General features: G+C 46.6%; 6 protein-coding genes across 6 annotated transcripts; 3 read left to right on the forward strand and 3 right to left on the reverse strand.

Moving 5' to 3' along the window:
- Positions 1-473: 473 nt before the first annotated feature.
- BP5553_00127 (MFS general substrate transporter) lies at positions 474-2,303 on the forward strand (the record flags this gene model as incomplete). Its single annotated transcript, XM_032008750.1, has 5 exons — positions 474-635; positions 723-825; positions 896-1,489; positions 1,541-2,121; positions 2,175-2,303. 5 exons carry the CDS (start codon positions 474-476, stop codon positions 2,301-2,303), a joined length of 1,569 nt encoding a protein of 522 aa, XP_031872804.1.
- Positions 2,304-5,950: 3,647 nt separating this feature from the next.
- Positions 5,951-7,995, reverse strand: BP5553_00128 (uncharacterized protein; the record flags this gene model as incomplete). Its single annotated transcript, XM_032008751.1, has 2 exons — positions 5,951-7,721; positions 7,778-7,995. 2 exons carry the CDS (start codon positions 7,993-7,995, stop codon positions 5,951-5,953), a joined length of 1,989 nt encoding a protein of 662 aa, XP_031872805.1.
- Positions 7,996-8,904: 909 nt separating this feature from the next.
- BP5553_00129 (uncharacterized protein) lies at positions 8,905-9,756 on the reverse strand (the record flags this gene model as incomplete). The annotated part of the gene is made up of 1 exon (XM_032008752.1): positions 8,905-9,756. One exon carries the CDS (start codon positions 9,754-9,756, stop codon positions 8,905-8,907), a length of 852 nt encoding a protein of 283 aa, XP_031872806.1.
- A 544-nt stretch (positions 9,757-10,300) lies between these two features.
- On the reverse strand, positions 10,301-11,359 carry BP5553_00130 (Uncharacterized protein; the record flags this gene model as incomplete). Its single annotated transcript, XM_032008753.1, has 3 exons — positions 10,301-10,564; positions 10,624-11,178; positions 11,240-11,359. 3 exons carry the CDS (start codon positions 11,357-11,359, stop codon positions 10,301-10,303), a joined length of 939 nt encoding a protein of 312 aa, XP_031872807.1.
- Positions 11,360-12,121: 762 nt separating this feature from the next.
- Positions 12,122-12,808, forward strand: BP5553_00131 (uncharacterized protein; the record flags this gene model as incomplete). The annotated part of the gene is made up of 1 exon (XM_032008754.1): positions 12,122-12,808. One exon carries the CDS (start codon positions 12,122-12,124, stop codon positions 12,806-12,808), a length of 687 nt encoding a protein of 228 aa, XP_031872808.1.
- Positions 12,809-13,055: 247 nt separating this feature from the next.
- Positions 13,056-14,319, forward strand: BP5553_00132 (uncharacterized protein; the record flags this gene model as incomplete). Its single annotated transcript, XM_032008755.1, has 4 exons — positions 13,056-13,210; positions 13,361-13,695; positions 13,756-14,063; positions 14,191-14,319. 4 exons carry the CDS (start codon positions 13,056-13,058, stop codon positions 14,317-14,319), a joined length of 927 nt encoding a protein of 308 aa, XP_031872809.1.
- Positions 14,320-14,386: the final 67 nt, after the last annotated feature.

Consider the following 14,386-nt stretch of genomic DNA (forward strand, 5'->3'; position numbering starts at 1 on the left):
TCAACAGAGTAGTACAAGGGAAAGATTTGCAGGTGGCTGGAGAATATCAGGTGACCAGCCACAGCTGTATTACCTGGAGTACGAAGTACTTCGTACCGGTGTAGCATTTACCAAGTTCCAAACATCCTCGTATTATATCTTATTCCTGATTCGTAGCCAGAACTACAAACTGGGTGCCCGTCATATTCATATGCAAGCTATGCCGCGGATTCCTGGATCTTACTCCGACTGGCAGCGGCCCGGGGCGTGCCCAAAGGATTTAATCATCTCATCCACGGACCTGATGACGTCTTTTTATACCTTGTCAAGGGAGGACCTATCTGTATCATGGTTGATTCGATTTAATCTGCGCGGGTTCCTATGAAGAAACATCACCGATCGTGTATCATCATCTAATTTATATTAACGCTCTTGCTCCTGGTCTGCATCGACCCGCGTCCTACGAATTGTTCTCGCCCCTTTGATACCCCGAGATGGCCGATTCGGAAACCATATCAAAAACCCCCATCGAGCACGAGCCAGTGGATCTGAAAGGAGATGTCGCACACTTGAGCAGCGTCGAGCACCTCTCGGTTCTGCCACATGGAACTGTTGACCCCGTCTACGAACTGAAAGCTCGAGTCTTGAATAATGCGGTAGGGCTTCAGCGCCAGCTCTGGCTCCAGCTCCAGCCTGCGGGGTCTCATCGCACCTCATGGTGAAGTAATACTAACATCCTCCAGATTCAAGAGATTGGTATGGGGAGGTACCAATGGCAGCTGTTCATTGTTGTGGGATTTGGGTGGGCAAACGATAATTTCTGGCCTATTGTCACATCTCTGATATGTAGGTCCGACCAGCACGCAATAGAACAGACCGAGGACAGTCCTAGCGGAACAAAACTAATACATCGAAGTCACCCCGATCACAAACGAGTTCCTGCCTTCTCGCCCGCCTCTTTTATCTCTCGCTCAAAACATTGGCCTCCTTGTGGGTGCCATGTTTTGGGGCTTTGGCTGTGATGTTTTTGGTCGACGCTGGGCCTTCAACTTAACGCTGGGAATCACTGCAATCTTCGGTCTCACTGCCGCAGGCTCTCCAAATTTTGCAGCCATCGGCTGTTTTGCGGCTCTTTGGAGCTTTGGAGTCGGAGGAAATCTTCCTGTCGATTCAGCTGTCTTCCTCGAATTCTTGCCGGGTTCGCATCAGTATCTCTTGACGATATTGTCCGTTTACTGGGCTCTTGCTCAAGTCTTGGCGAATCTGATTGCTTGGCCGCTCCTTGGAAGCCTCACTTGTCAGGAAGATGCAACGTGCACTAAGAAGAATAATATGGGATGGCGGTATTTTGTCATCACATGTGGCGGAATATCAATGATCCAGTTTATCATACGCTTCGTACTTTTCACCATACACGAGTCGCCAAAGTATCTCATGGGGAAAGGCAAAGATGAAGAAGCGGTTAGAGTCGTCCACGACGTTGCCAGGCGGAATGGGAAGACATCAGGCTGTGAGTAACTTGTACACTCTGCCTTTCATACCTATTCTAACAATAATCTAGTGACGATTGAGGATCTTCGCGCATGCGAACCTTCAGGAGTAAATCAACAAACCGATTCTAAAGCTGCTATTAAGCGTGAATTGGCAAAGTTCAATCTTACCCATGTTCGAGCTCTCTTCGCGAGCAAGAGACTGGCGCTCTCGACCTCCTTGATTATGGTAATCTGGGCATTCATCGGACTCGCGTATCCGCTGTATAATGCTTTCCTTCCTTACATCCAAGCAACTCGAGGAGCAAAATTCGGCGACGGATCTACATATCTGACATATCGCAACTCACTCATTATTGCAGTCCTAGGGGTCCCAGGAACCCTATTGGGCGGTTTTCTTGTGGAACTGCCAAAATTCGGACGAAAAGGGACGCTCTCTATCTCCACAATTCTAACAGGCGTGTTTCTCTATGCCTCAACAACAGCTCTGACATCAAACGCTCTACTGGGTTGGAACTGTGCATTCAGCTTCTTCAGCAATATTATGTATTCGGTGTTGTATAGTTACACGCCCGAAATATTTTTAACGAAACACCGAGGTACTGGTAATGCCCTCACCGCCACCTCGAATAGGATATTTGGCATCATGGCAGTAAGTTGTGTCCCACATTTGCACTTATAACTTCGCTAACATTATAATGATAGCCTATCATTGCTATGTTTGCCAACTTACAAACTGCCGCACCAGTCTATACAAGTGGCGCTCTGTTTATCGTCGCAGGCCTTCTCGTTGTAATTCTCCCTTTCGAGCCGCAGGGGAGAGCAAGTTTATAAGGACAAAGGGATTCTCTCATCATACGCATGGGATATATTCCCGAGGAATGTTTATGTCTGTATATATATAATATTAATGAATTCAAGCCTTGATTCTATTTCCTATCGAGGCATTAGGAATTGTTGCTAAAAGGACGCCGAATAGAAGAATAGTGATCTGATATGCTACGGTCGCTCCTCCGCAATCCCCAATGCCTCCCCAGAAGGGATACCCAAGAGATGTGACTGTATGACGATGGGTGGCTCGTCACATCCCTGCTTTATCAAACGGATAGGGCCCGGAAGTCCAGGAGTATTATCAAGGACAGGTGCAGGGCCGAGAGATCGAACGGTTCATGCTCAGTTGACGCCTAGCCAGTGGCTACTTCTTCCGCCGGACACATGGCAACCAGATCCCACTCGACTACTAAGTAGGCAATACGACTGACTGAGCTAACTAGGATGCAGGATCAATCCGAAAAACAATCATCGGCCGCGTGAACGAGGTGGTGCCGAGTAATATTCATTGATACTGGTTATTGTATCCTGACCTACATTCTGCCCCTTCCATCTTATCTTTCTAGGACTTTCGAGTCGGCCTGATGAGTCTCCTTTTACCAACAAATATAACACAACATAACTAACCTAGCCTGCCAAAATGTCATAGCGAGGAGGCAGTTATCGGATTCTAGCGGGTATTGTCTCACTTCCACTCCTTATTTATTTGCCTTGATTAAGTGAATTCCCACTGTTAATAGGAGCTAGCGGTACTACACTGTTGAAATTGCCTCCCAGACTTGAGGCCAGGATGATAGGAAGCTTAATGGCTATCAGTGGTTGGTTCTAACAGCACCTAAAGCCGGCAACGAAACGGATTCATGCGCTTAGAGCATGTCAAGTCACTTCAACTTTTTTAACTAGGTTGGGCAAAATGGAAGTCTACGTTATTTAGCTGGGATATGAACGTCAAGAAGCATGCTCGCGGTAGCACACAACGATAGCGGTTGCGCCTAGAATCTATATCACTGGCTAGCCTTTTAAACTAAAGCTATGTCGACGTTTAGTGTTGGCGGAGGTATATATCGCTACCTACCTAAGCATCACAATATTTGCAGCTCCGGTTAGCTGTGAGAGTCATATAAATGCCCTATCCAGTTTCCTTAAGGAGGCCTTCACGTAGGAGAAGGCTGCGCAAGATTTCTTGGACTTCTTCCCTGTCCCACTTGCAACAACCGATCTACTTAGACTACTAGACATGCTTTTTAGACCCAAACTAGATGCAGACAACACTGGCAAACAATTAAATTCCTATCGTAGGGTGCAACTGACTTGTATTCTGAGATCTAGGAGAAGAGGCCTTTTAGATATCCACCGTGACCTGGAGCTGGGCCCGAATAGGAATAAAAGAGCTAAAGTGAGAAAGCAGCAAACAGAGGATCCTAGCAGACAGTACCTAAGACCTCCAGTCTTAAGTATTCACCTCCTATATTTACTCCTACCGCCTATTCGGAACCAGCCGTATTTAGACATCTCTTCCACAGAGAGCCATACTTAGATCGACACAACTCCACTTCTTCACTCTCCCTATACCCCCGAGAGGCTATAGGCTCTCATAACTTCCGACGCGTCAAAATCAATCTTGATCCAACTAAATCAAGGTTTCCCGGTCACGGTGCTAAAGTTACTGGTTCAAGTTGAACCAGTGCCCCAAGCCACCTGGCTCATCTGGAGTCAACCCTCTGATTCCACTTGAATCCTCACTTTGATTACAAAAGAAGCGCCTTCTTAGGCATCCTGATCGATCTCAATTAGTCACTTTTGCCAAACAGCCACCACAACCACAGTCAACGACGACTGCGCCTTCATCTCCTGTTGATAGACATCGGACATATCCCTACAACAAGGTCAATCAAATTGATCGACAGTCACCACCATGGACGAGGATAGGAATTTTATATTACCAGAGGTACCTAACTCATCGGCGAAGATAATTTTGAGGAGTGGGAGGCAGCTATCCATATCCATTTCGAATGGTATGGAATTCTTGACCACCTCAAGTCTAATGTGCCGGAACCACATAAATTACCGCCATCAGAGGAAAACACGGCTTGGGGAAAATGGAAAAGGGATAAACTCATGGGCAATATCACGATCACTTCATCTCTCACAAACAAGCTTATAAGAGACCGCCTGAAGAATGCCAGTTGGAGCTCAGAGGACGTCTACATTACTCCAAGGGACAAATACGACCTCGTTCTTAGAGTGACCCGGTCGGAAATTGAGTGGGCACTACCTTCACTACTCACTGAGTACTGCCAACTCGACAGAGCCAATTAAGGAAGCATTACAGAATTCCAAGCCAGAGTCATATATCTCAAGCGAAAACTCGAAGCCTTAGACTGTGCTCTACCTGACAAAGGCAACATTATTGTTGTTACTGAGGCACTCAAATTGACGCACCCAAATTAGTACAACCTTCTCATGTACAACTTTAGCAATAGCAATTTACCCTGGTCACATTTAATGGACGACATGTCAAGAAGAGCCAAGGATGAGCTGTCAGAGACTAGTCTGGCAACCACGAGACCAATGTCTGGGTCCTTATCGCGACTCCAACCTCAGACTAAAACGATTCAATCTCAATCAACGTCGGAGGGCATAAAACTCAAAGTCCTTAGACTTAGCCCTTCACAACGCTATGAGTAGTGCGAACAAGGCAAGCAGCAAGAGGCCAGCTGTTAGATTTGGTGCCCAACTCGTAATAAGCATCATGGAAAGAGCTATTATAGGTGGCAGGCGAAAGGGCCGAATTCGAACTCCTCGAGTGCAGAACCAAGGTATTAGCAGGAACACTTACGACCCATACAAGGCTCCTATCTTAATTCGTTTTCAAGCGATTGCATTGGATTGTACAGTACACATACTCTTCTTTCCTTCTAGGGGATACTTAGGGATCCAATTTACGTATTCACTCCTAAAGGCGTATTTGGGAATATCCCAGCGCACGATACTTAGTTAGATATCTCTCCCACAGAGAGCCATACAGGCATACCTTTGTCAATACAGCTCCACTTCTTCACTGTCCCTATACCTATACCTAGTACAAATATAGCCATTACTGTGCAGCTCTACCAAATTCACGGTAGGAAGCATCCTCACTGATTTCTCTGAATGCCCGGTCCCTCCTTCCAAATGGTTCTCCACGGTTATTGTAAAATAAATGGCTACTAGCTTAGTACTAGCTATGTTTGGTAGCCCCGACCTCGACTCATTGCATAGACATCGTCCTCCCTGGATAGACAATGCTAAAGGCCCAGCCACTTGCTTCCAGACTTACCATCAAAGCCTCTACCTAACAAGTGTATGGGCGATATCCTATTGATTTTGAAATTTATTGACCTAGGTATCTAACATTTACAGCGGGTATTGGAACTAGGTCTTCTCAATAAATTCATAGCTGGGGAGACGTATCTCGTATACGCTGAGGGCGTCACCGGCAAGCAACCGTGTCAACAAAACGCTGGTTTCTAGTTTCTTTGCTTATAGTTAAACATACGCTAGTCCTATCCGTTGCTATTTGATGTAATTTCTGTTCAACAATACTTTACGCTGTCTGCCCAGACCAGCAAGTCCTAATGTTACTTAACTCTCTTAATCGAAGAATAAATTTACCTCAATAACCAGTACATGCCCATCCTAGCTATGGATTTGCTAGGCTGGTTATCCACCCTCGGAGAGCGCTTCTTCCATCGGTCTTCCTCGGCATAGATTTTCATAGAATATACAATCTTCAGCTCCATAAAATTTCTCCACTCCGCCTGAAAGCTAATATCGACGAATACATCTCGGACGTTTTTATGATGCTTGTATACGGCCGTTGGGAGTCTTCGACCTCCGAACTTCTGTACCGAGAAGTGTTCTTCCCGATGCTGAATCCAGCAACCGTATTTGGTATCCTTGCTACTATCCCATAAGAACGACCTCTCAGCTTCTTGGTGTGCCAAAGCAGATATTATCTGACTTCTTGTCGCGCAATATCGGACCAGCTCTGCGTTTCTTTGTAACAAAGAATGAAAATCCTCATCTGCTTTGTTCTCATCCAGGATGTGGATGAACTTCATCCAAGAACCACTAGAACCGCTTCCATAGTCAGCAGTATTGTTTCTACCAAGGAGAACTGCAAATCTCGGTTGTCTCGAATTCAGTTCGACGACTCTGAGTCCCTTTATCCCTGCGATTTCCGAGCCCGTGCGGCCATATCTTTGGCTTCCCTCCTGATGCAACTTACTCTTGACTTCTGCCTTGTTTTTCCCCGAATTTAATTCAGCGATTTCTTGGCTCTTGAAATTCTGTGTGAAGAACAATACAGCGTGCGGCCCTTCTTTCATTTCTGACAGCGTGACCTCTCCATCTTCTGCTGAGTATCGAGCATGCGGGAGACAATAAACCTCTTCAAGGATATAGTTCAGGTTATCTTTAGGCCTTGACATTCCTGAGATATCAAAATGTTTGACCGCCGCTTGTGGCTGCATGCGGACTGACACTGGCGGTGATATAAGAAGACGTTCTGTCGACCACTTCGCTACTCGAATGTCCTCCAAGCTGTGGCCAGACACGGGAATCTGAACTAGCTCGCCCCAGCGGGCAACACGACTGTTACTGCCCCGCATGAGAGGAATACAAAGATAGCTGTCATACAGTTCATCCAAGGTGAAAGGCATCGCGGCAGCTAGATGTAGGCCACTCTCAAATACCGGTAGAGTAATCTCTACGCCGCCCTTCGTTTCAATTGCTTCAGCCGGTGTCTTCCAATTTTCCAACGGTTGGATCCGATGACATTGTTTGAAAGCTGCAGGTGATTCCGCAAATAAGCCACGCAATTTTGATCCGTCTGCATAGTCTTGAGTTGCAAAAAAATCGTGTCCGGACCGGATGTTTGCTGGAAGGCCCCAAGCAAAAAGTGAGGAATCGTCAGACACTCTTAAGATCTCTTCTTGGAGTCGGATAAAAGACTTTTTGCCTTCTCCATATAGAAGGGGCATATTGATGTCGAAGATTCCCATGAGGCAATATGCTAGGTCTTCGACACGAGTTGTCTGTCGACTTGCTGCCCAAGACATTCTTCCTGCGATGCTGACATGGTGGAAAGCACCGGTCGCTAGTACTTCTGCATCGATATTGGTGATCTTACAAAGCTTATCTGATATCTTAAGCTTCGAACCAAGTAAGGTCCAATCGGAAGAATAGAATACAATTTCCCTTGGCGCAACGAGTTCCTGCAATGTCCAACCTCGAGTAAACCACCTGCTTCGCTCTAATTCGGATAGATTAGCTACGTCGGAAAGATAAGCGTAACATATTGCTGCGGTTCGATACCATCGGAACATTGAGTTTATGGCTTCCGATAACTCTGCAGAGCTAGTTTTATCAATACAACAGCTATGTGTCCTTATATCAGCTCTTTTACGATGACATTTCTGGAACGAAAGACTCACGTATCAACCCAGGCCCACTCGAATCCATCTTTTAGAGCCTGTTCACAACAATACTTAATCTTCATATATCCAGTTTTTGATTTAGCTCCGGGGTCGTCCATATCTCGAAGACTACACTCTTGATCGCTCCATGTATGGGACAGTATGGCGAAGGCTGGAGCCGTTTTGACGTCTGGAAATTCATATATTTGAATTGTGTCTGCCTTGATCAATCGCATTTTGTCCCCCCTGCCGACTGGATATGACTAATTGTTCGTCTCTATAGAAAATATTTTCAAGGGTCAATTTATAGAGTAATTGTAGAAGTAAGGCTTCAATAGCCGAAAACACTAGTCAATCATCCAGTCAGGCTCAGGTCAAGCTTGCTGTAGTTGAAACGGGCCGCTATTGTAGCTTGGAGGGATAAAGAATGTAAGATATTCTCGTACCTCGAATCTCAAGATGTAGAGGAGAAGAGACTGATACCTCGAGTAGTAGACATGGAGGTTTTAGGGGCTGCGATCTACGAGGCGGAGTCGCAGCTCAGCCCCACGTGTCTTGGAACCCTTGCCCGAATGTCAGATCCAATCAAATCACATCTTTCCAACTATCATACAGAACAAGGGTGTTTAATGTTTACTTGGATTGCGTTCTTGTTCTTTAAGACTACAACCTACTGAGTCGCTCTAAAGCATATGAAGGAGTGATTGATAACAGAATATGGGACTGTCAATTGCGGAGTAAAAAGAGATCAAGAGGAAAAGTACGAGATGCTTGGAACAGGTTACTCTGGAGTGGGTTGGGCTTTTGTCAAAGTACGCTTGCACGAATGAAAGCGGCTGTTGCAGCTGACAGAAACTACTTTAATCATAAAATCTTGGGTATCTAGTTCAAAGTTACACGAAGTAGCTTAGTTGGATCCTGCCCGTGTTTCTAATCGATACACCGCCGCCCTTGCACAAACGAAACTTCCTGCTGTAGCTTTGTAAGTTCACAGTCATCTCAAATTTGGATGTCAACTTACAATCTGTGCATTGTCAAATTTGAAGGATGCCAACAAAGTTCCACCACGGTAGCCTTTTCGAACCATTATATATTATGATATATTCTCCATGTCTCAAGTTCCACAGATATTCGCAACCGCTCACTCATATCGAGGAAGCCGCAAATATGTGAAGCAAGATAAAGGAAGCAATTGCTGGCCAGCCGAAGGAAACCCCCACCTGCCCATGAGTGGCCGTATTTGATTTCGTTCCTTCCCCGGTTGCTGTAGCTCCGGTAGGAGTCGTGGTGACTCTAACGGAAGTTTGGGTCGCTACTTTGGTGGGCGCCCCAGTACAAGTAGTTGCCCCTACTGATATCCCAGAGATAGGTGCACCGCTATTATCCACATCGCATCTGTAGTCACCCGCTGTGTTCTGTATCTTGAAATCGATATTCGCCTTCGGGAAATTTTTCGATACCCTGTCTGTGGTGTTTGACCAAACCTTCGCAATTGTATACCAACTTGGCATTCTGGTTACCCTCGCATCCTCGCCTGCCATCCACGCCGTGAGCTCTGGTGTTTGCCTCCAGACGTGCATTGTTGCGTTCCTGACCTCTCCACCGTCGATTTCGTTGCGGATATGCCAAGATTTGGTGTCGTTTGTCTCGGCTAAAGTGCCATTGCTTAGCACTGTTAAATTGGTCAGGGTCCATGGAAACGTGTAGAGCACATCATCGAGCATGCTGGTTGTTGGTATTCGAGATATTTCGAGGAAAGCAATGTAGAGCGACGCCTTTGCTTCCTCGTCCATATTTATCAGTGTCAAGATAGGATCTGTAAGTGGAATCTCCTCTGGTGGCAGGATCCCCTTTGGTGGTGCCATTGTGGAGAGCTCAAGACCTGAAGGGTAGACGGCTTTAAAATCGAAATCATGACCAGTGATAGGGGGTCTAATATAAGCGTTGGCAAAGGCCGAGAGGACCAAAGCTGTCGGTATTAACTTGTTGAGAACCATCTTCTAGAAATAATCAAGTAAAATGTTTATTAATTTGGCCACTACATTTTCGAAAACCTGCTGGGCCTTTAGAGTAGTTATATAACTTATGTTGGCTTGCGATATAAGTCTCTTGGCTCACTCGGCGTGATTTAACCGGAATTAGATGGGAAAATACGTACAAATAACACCAGCCAAGGGACGCTCCCAAGTGGCGCAGCAATCTCCTCATCAGTTGCTAGTAATTAGCAACGGTTTTTGACCGGCGATTCAAAACTTATTACTCATATCGCATAGACTCAGATAGTGTGCTACGTGCTAGAAGTTGACACCTTCATCCAATTAACTAAAAAATTGCGTATTTAAGTATGCCGAAATTATTCCACAAATCCCTGGTTCGTTTGTTCGTAAGGTACTAAGGTACCAGTAGTGATCGTATTAAGTCTGGCCAGCAGAAGCAGAAGCAGAAGCCTGTCAGGAGAAGAGATTTTACATCGTAGGTGCTAAGTAAGCAGCCGGAGGTCGCGTGATCCCGTGATCCAACAATGCTCGATATCCACACGTTTTATTTCTTTCCGTCCAGACCAGTGAAGAACGTGTACCCAAACGAGTCCGAAGGATCGTTGAACCTCAATTTTTTATCCAGCCCATCAACTTTCTTCACGTCCTCTGCCTCTAGCTTGAAGTCGGCCTCTAGATTAGCCTTAATCCTCGCTGGCGTCTTGCTCTTTGGCACCACACATCTGCCATGCGCAATGCCCCAAGCAAGCGCAACCTGTGCGCCGGACTTTCCATACTTCTTCCCGATCTCGACGAGTGTAGGCTCATCCTATAATGCGTCGGTTAGTAAGATGTGCCTCCGGGTGTCTTCCTCGGGTCCCCCCTTACCGTCAACTTCCCCAAGCTCTTCCCAGAGTCGTAGGACTGATTCAGATTCCCGAACGGGGAGTACTGCGTGATATGGATCCCCTTCTCCTTATGCCACTCAGCCAAGCACTTCTGCTGTAGCCACGGATGCATCTCGAGCTGGTGCATTGCAGGTACCACGGTGCCTTCCTTCAGGATCCTCTCCATCTCCTGCTTGTTGAAATTGCACACGCCTATCGCCTTCGTCTTTCCCGTCTGGAGCAGCTTCTCCATCGCCTTCCACGTGTCAACGTAGTCGATCTGCGCCGTCTCCATCTTGCCCTTTGCGTCCTTGGGCATGAGTTCCGAGCCGGACTTGAATGCTCCTGGCCAGTGCATCAGATATAGGTCGACATAGTCTGTCCCAAGTGCCTTGAGAGATAAGTCGAGGGCCGGCTCAACATCCTCTGGCGCGTGTGCATTATTCCAGAGCTTGGTGGTGATAAAAAGGCTCTTCCGGTCCACACCGGATCTCTTGATGGCAGACTTGACGGCTGGCTCGGTGCCGTAGATATGCGCAGTATCGATGTGGCGGTACTATTTGTCGAATATGAGACTTGATCTTACTCTGCTAAGGTCTTGGCACATTGGAACTTACGCCGGCCTTTAGAGCCTCAAAGACGGCATTCTCTTGGGCTTCTTGATCTTGCCAAGTTCCAAAGCCCAGAGCTGGGATAGCGGCGCCCGTGTTCAGTTTCTGGATTGTTTGAGTGGACATCCTGTATATGCTGTAAAAATGAGGATATTAAAGGAGAAATGGAAGAGACCTAAGTTGGATGCGCAACAGCACTTACAAGTTTCTTCTCCGGCAAGAAACTACGCTATGACAGCATAATGGTGTGCCTAAAGACTCTTATCGAATTAATAAGAATGAAATGTGGGAATTATAGACTTCCATTGGTAGCTTTCACCAAAACTGTTCGGAAGACCCTTACGTCACCATCAACACCATTAATCACAATCGTCATTCTGCGTCACCTAGAATGCTGATTGTCCTACCTTCAACAGAGGAAATTGCCATTCAAGCAGATATCTATAAACAGCAAATACCAGATGGAAAATGGGGGTTTAATTCCGAAAAGGGGATCTTAGAATTATATAGTCAACCTCTATTCGATTACGACAGGGTGACTAGAGCAACATACAATGCCTTCGTCGCAACTGAAGCCAAACTTTATTAAAGCAGACGCAAGTAACAGATTGGCTGACTGTCAATATAAATTTAAATAAGAGCATCATTCCGCATTCCCTAGGCGTGTCTTCAGTTTAAAGGGGAACAACTATTAGGCGAGGGTCTATAGGGGAGAGACCTGACCAACCCGCCGTAGCGATAGTTGCTAAGGTATTATGTGGTTAACACCGAAGTCCGACCTAAGCCCGGAATTTCCCAATCCAGATCTTGCTGAGCTTCGTGAGCTTCCTCCGTTCGACACCATTTCACTTAGCCACCGCCATCCTCACTAATTGAGCTCCATTCGCGATGGCTAATCTAGCACCAACACCCAAAGATGCCGCTGCGAAAGAGCGCATCATAAAACACATGAATGCCGACCACCAAGTCTCGCTTTCTTACTACCTACAGCACTTCAAGAAGCTGTCCGCGAGCGAAGCGCGCTCCCCTCTCCTCGAAGACGTCTCGTTCGAATCGATGACCGTCCGCGCATCCAATGGCAAGACTCACAGCATCCCCTTCAACCCGCCCATGAAGACCTGGGCTGATGCGCGCGGACGCACTGTCGACATGGACCGCGAGGCCAGAGACGCGCTCGACATCAGCGATGTCCGCGTCACAGAATATCACCGCCCTAGAAGCCCTTTCCACGTATTCGTTTTCACCGCGTGTCTATTTACGATGGTTATATTTATGACACGTAGCAAGATTGTCCCCGGAACGTGGTTTTATGATAAGGTGCTTCCATGGTTCCCTGGTGGCCCTGAGTGGTTCGTCTGGATTGTGGATATGATCGGCATACCGGTCCTGGGCATCCATTTAACGGAGGTGTTTCTGTTGGATAGAACGAGATTGAGGAAATATGGTGTGGAAAGGGGGTCGTCGCTGTGGTGGAAGTGGATGGCAAGCTGTTTTATTGAGGGGTTTGGATGTTTCCAGAGGATTGATGCGATGGTACGGCGAACGAAGAAAGCGATAGAGAAGGGAAATCATTAAAGAGGTAGGGAATCGCAAAATGCTAGCAGATGTGGAAATGCTATAGGCATATATAGAAGCATGTACAGCCCTTGAATCCTTTAGTGATGTTTCGTTAGCGGCAATTGCCTTTCTTTTGCGTGCGATTGGGATTGCCGGATGTGTTGATGCACCCGTTTGCATGCATCGTTGAGAACAACTTCCCTTCCGCAGCAGCATTGAATTCCCTAAACACATTGTCTATGGCTGCAAATTTATATATACAAAGATGATAGCTCCACTTTCACGATGGCTGTTACGGCTAGGCCGCCAATCACCATCACCTCCACGCAGCTATCTGAACCAGAATTTCGAGCAAATAGGCGAGGGCCAAATGATTGAAGAGGAACATTACCTGGTTATTTCGCTGCACGGTTCTATCCTGTGCGTATCGGCGAGATATTCGTGAGCCGTTATCAAGTAGTCGGGAAGCTTGGCTTTGGTGCATGCTCTACGGTATGGCTTGCGCGAGACCTCAGTATTTGATGCCATGTACACCTATCTTTCTCATTCGCTTAACTAACTCACGAGGAGTGTTCGCCGACATGTTGCCTTGAAAGTCTTTATTCGCTCCCGGTCCCTGAGCACCGAGGCTGAGCATGAGCTTAACATGTACAAGCGTCTGGATCAAGGGTCATCTAAGCACAGTGGTCGAGATGCTCTTCGAAGACTATCAGTCTCTTTTAAGATTTCTGGACCAGATGGAAAGCGCCAGTGCCTTGTCAATTCCCCGTTGTGGCATAATATGCGAACATTTCTTGCCATAAACCCTGCTGGCAGACTTCCAAAACCTGTCCTGTTGGCGACACTGCAACGTCTCTTCATTGCCCTGGATTATATGCACAACGAATGTAATCTTATTCATACTGGTAGGGACCTAAACTCTTATATATGCCCTATGAAGTCGGCACTGACATTAGTACCCCTAGATGTTTCGGCCACCAACATTATGTTTGGCTTCATAGATGATCTAGACCCGGCATTCGCAGAGTTTGAAGAAGAAAATATTCGCAGTCCATCCCCAAGAAAAGAAGTTGATGGGAGATTCATCTATGTCTCTCGAGATCTAGGCCAACCTAAAGGACTTGGCCTACCGGTCCTTTGTGACTTGGGGAATGTAGTAGATGGGCAAGTAAAGCACATTCGGGACATACAGCCAGATGTCTACAGATCCCCTGAGATGATCCTAGGTATAAGTTGGAGCTATGGAATTGATATCTGGAATGTTGGTTTTATGGTATGTACAGTCTGGCAATTTTTATGCTCTAGAGAACACATCCGTAGCTAATGAAACACTACATCTGGGATCTCTACGAGGGAAGGCACATGTTCTGTGGTCAAGACCCGGAGTATCACAAATATAGAGGGCGAGCGCACCTTCGAGAGATGATTTCTATGCTAGCCCACCTCTAGAGCTCATCGCGCGCGGCGGGCATAGAGAAAAATTCTTCACCGAAGAAGGTGTATATCTGGAATCTTCGCATAAGTCTTAACATGCATCTGCTACAGCTGCTGACATTCATCGTGTCTAGGTGTATTGAAGGCGGGGATTGATTCCCC

This window comes from Venustampulla echinocandica (assembly GCF_003357145.1).
Source record: "Venustampulla echinocandica strain BP 5553 chromosome Unknown scaffold_0, whole genome shotgun sequence".
NCBI classification, from domain to species: Eukaryota; Fungi; Ascomycota; class Leotiomycetes; order Helotiales; family Pleuroascaceae; genus Venustampulla; species Venustampulla echinocandica.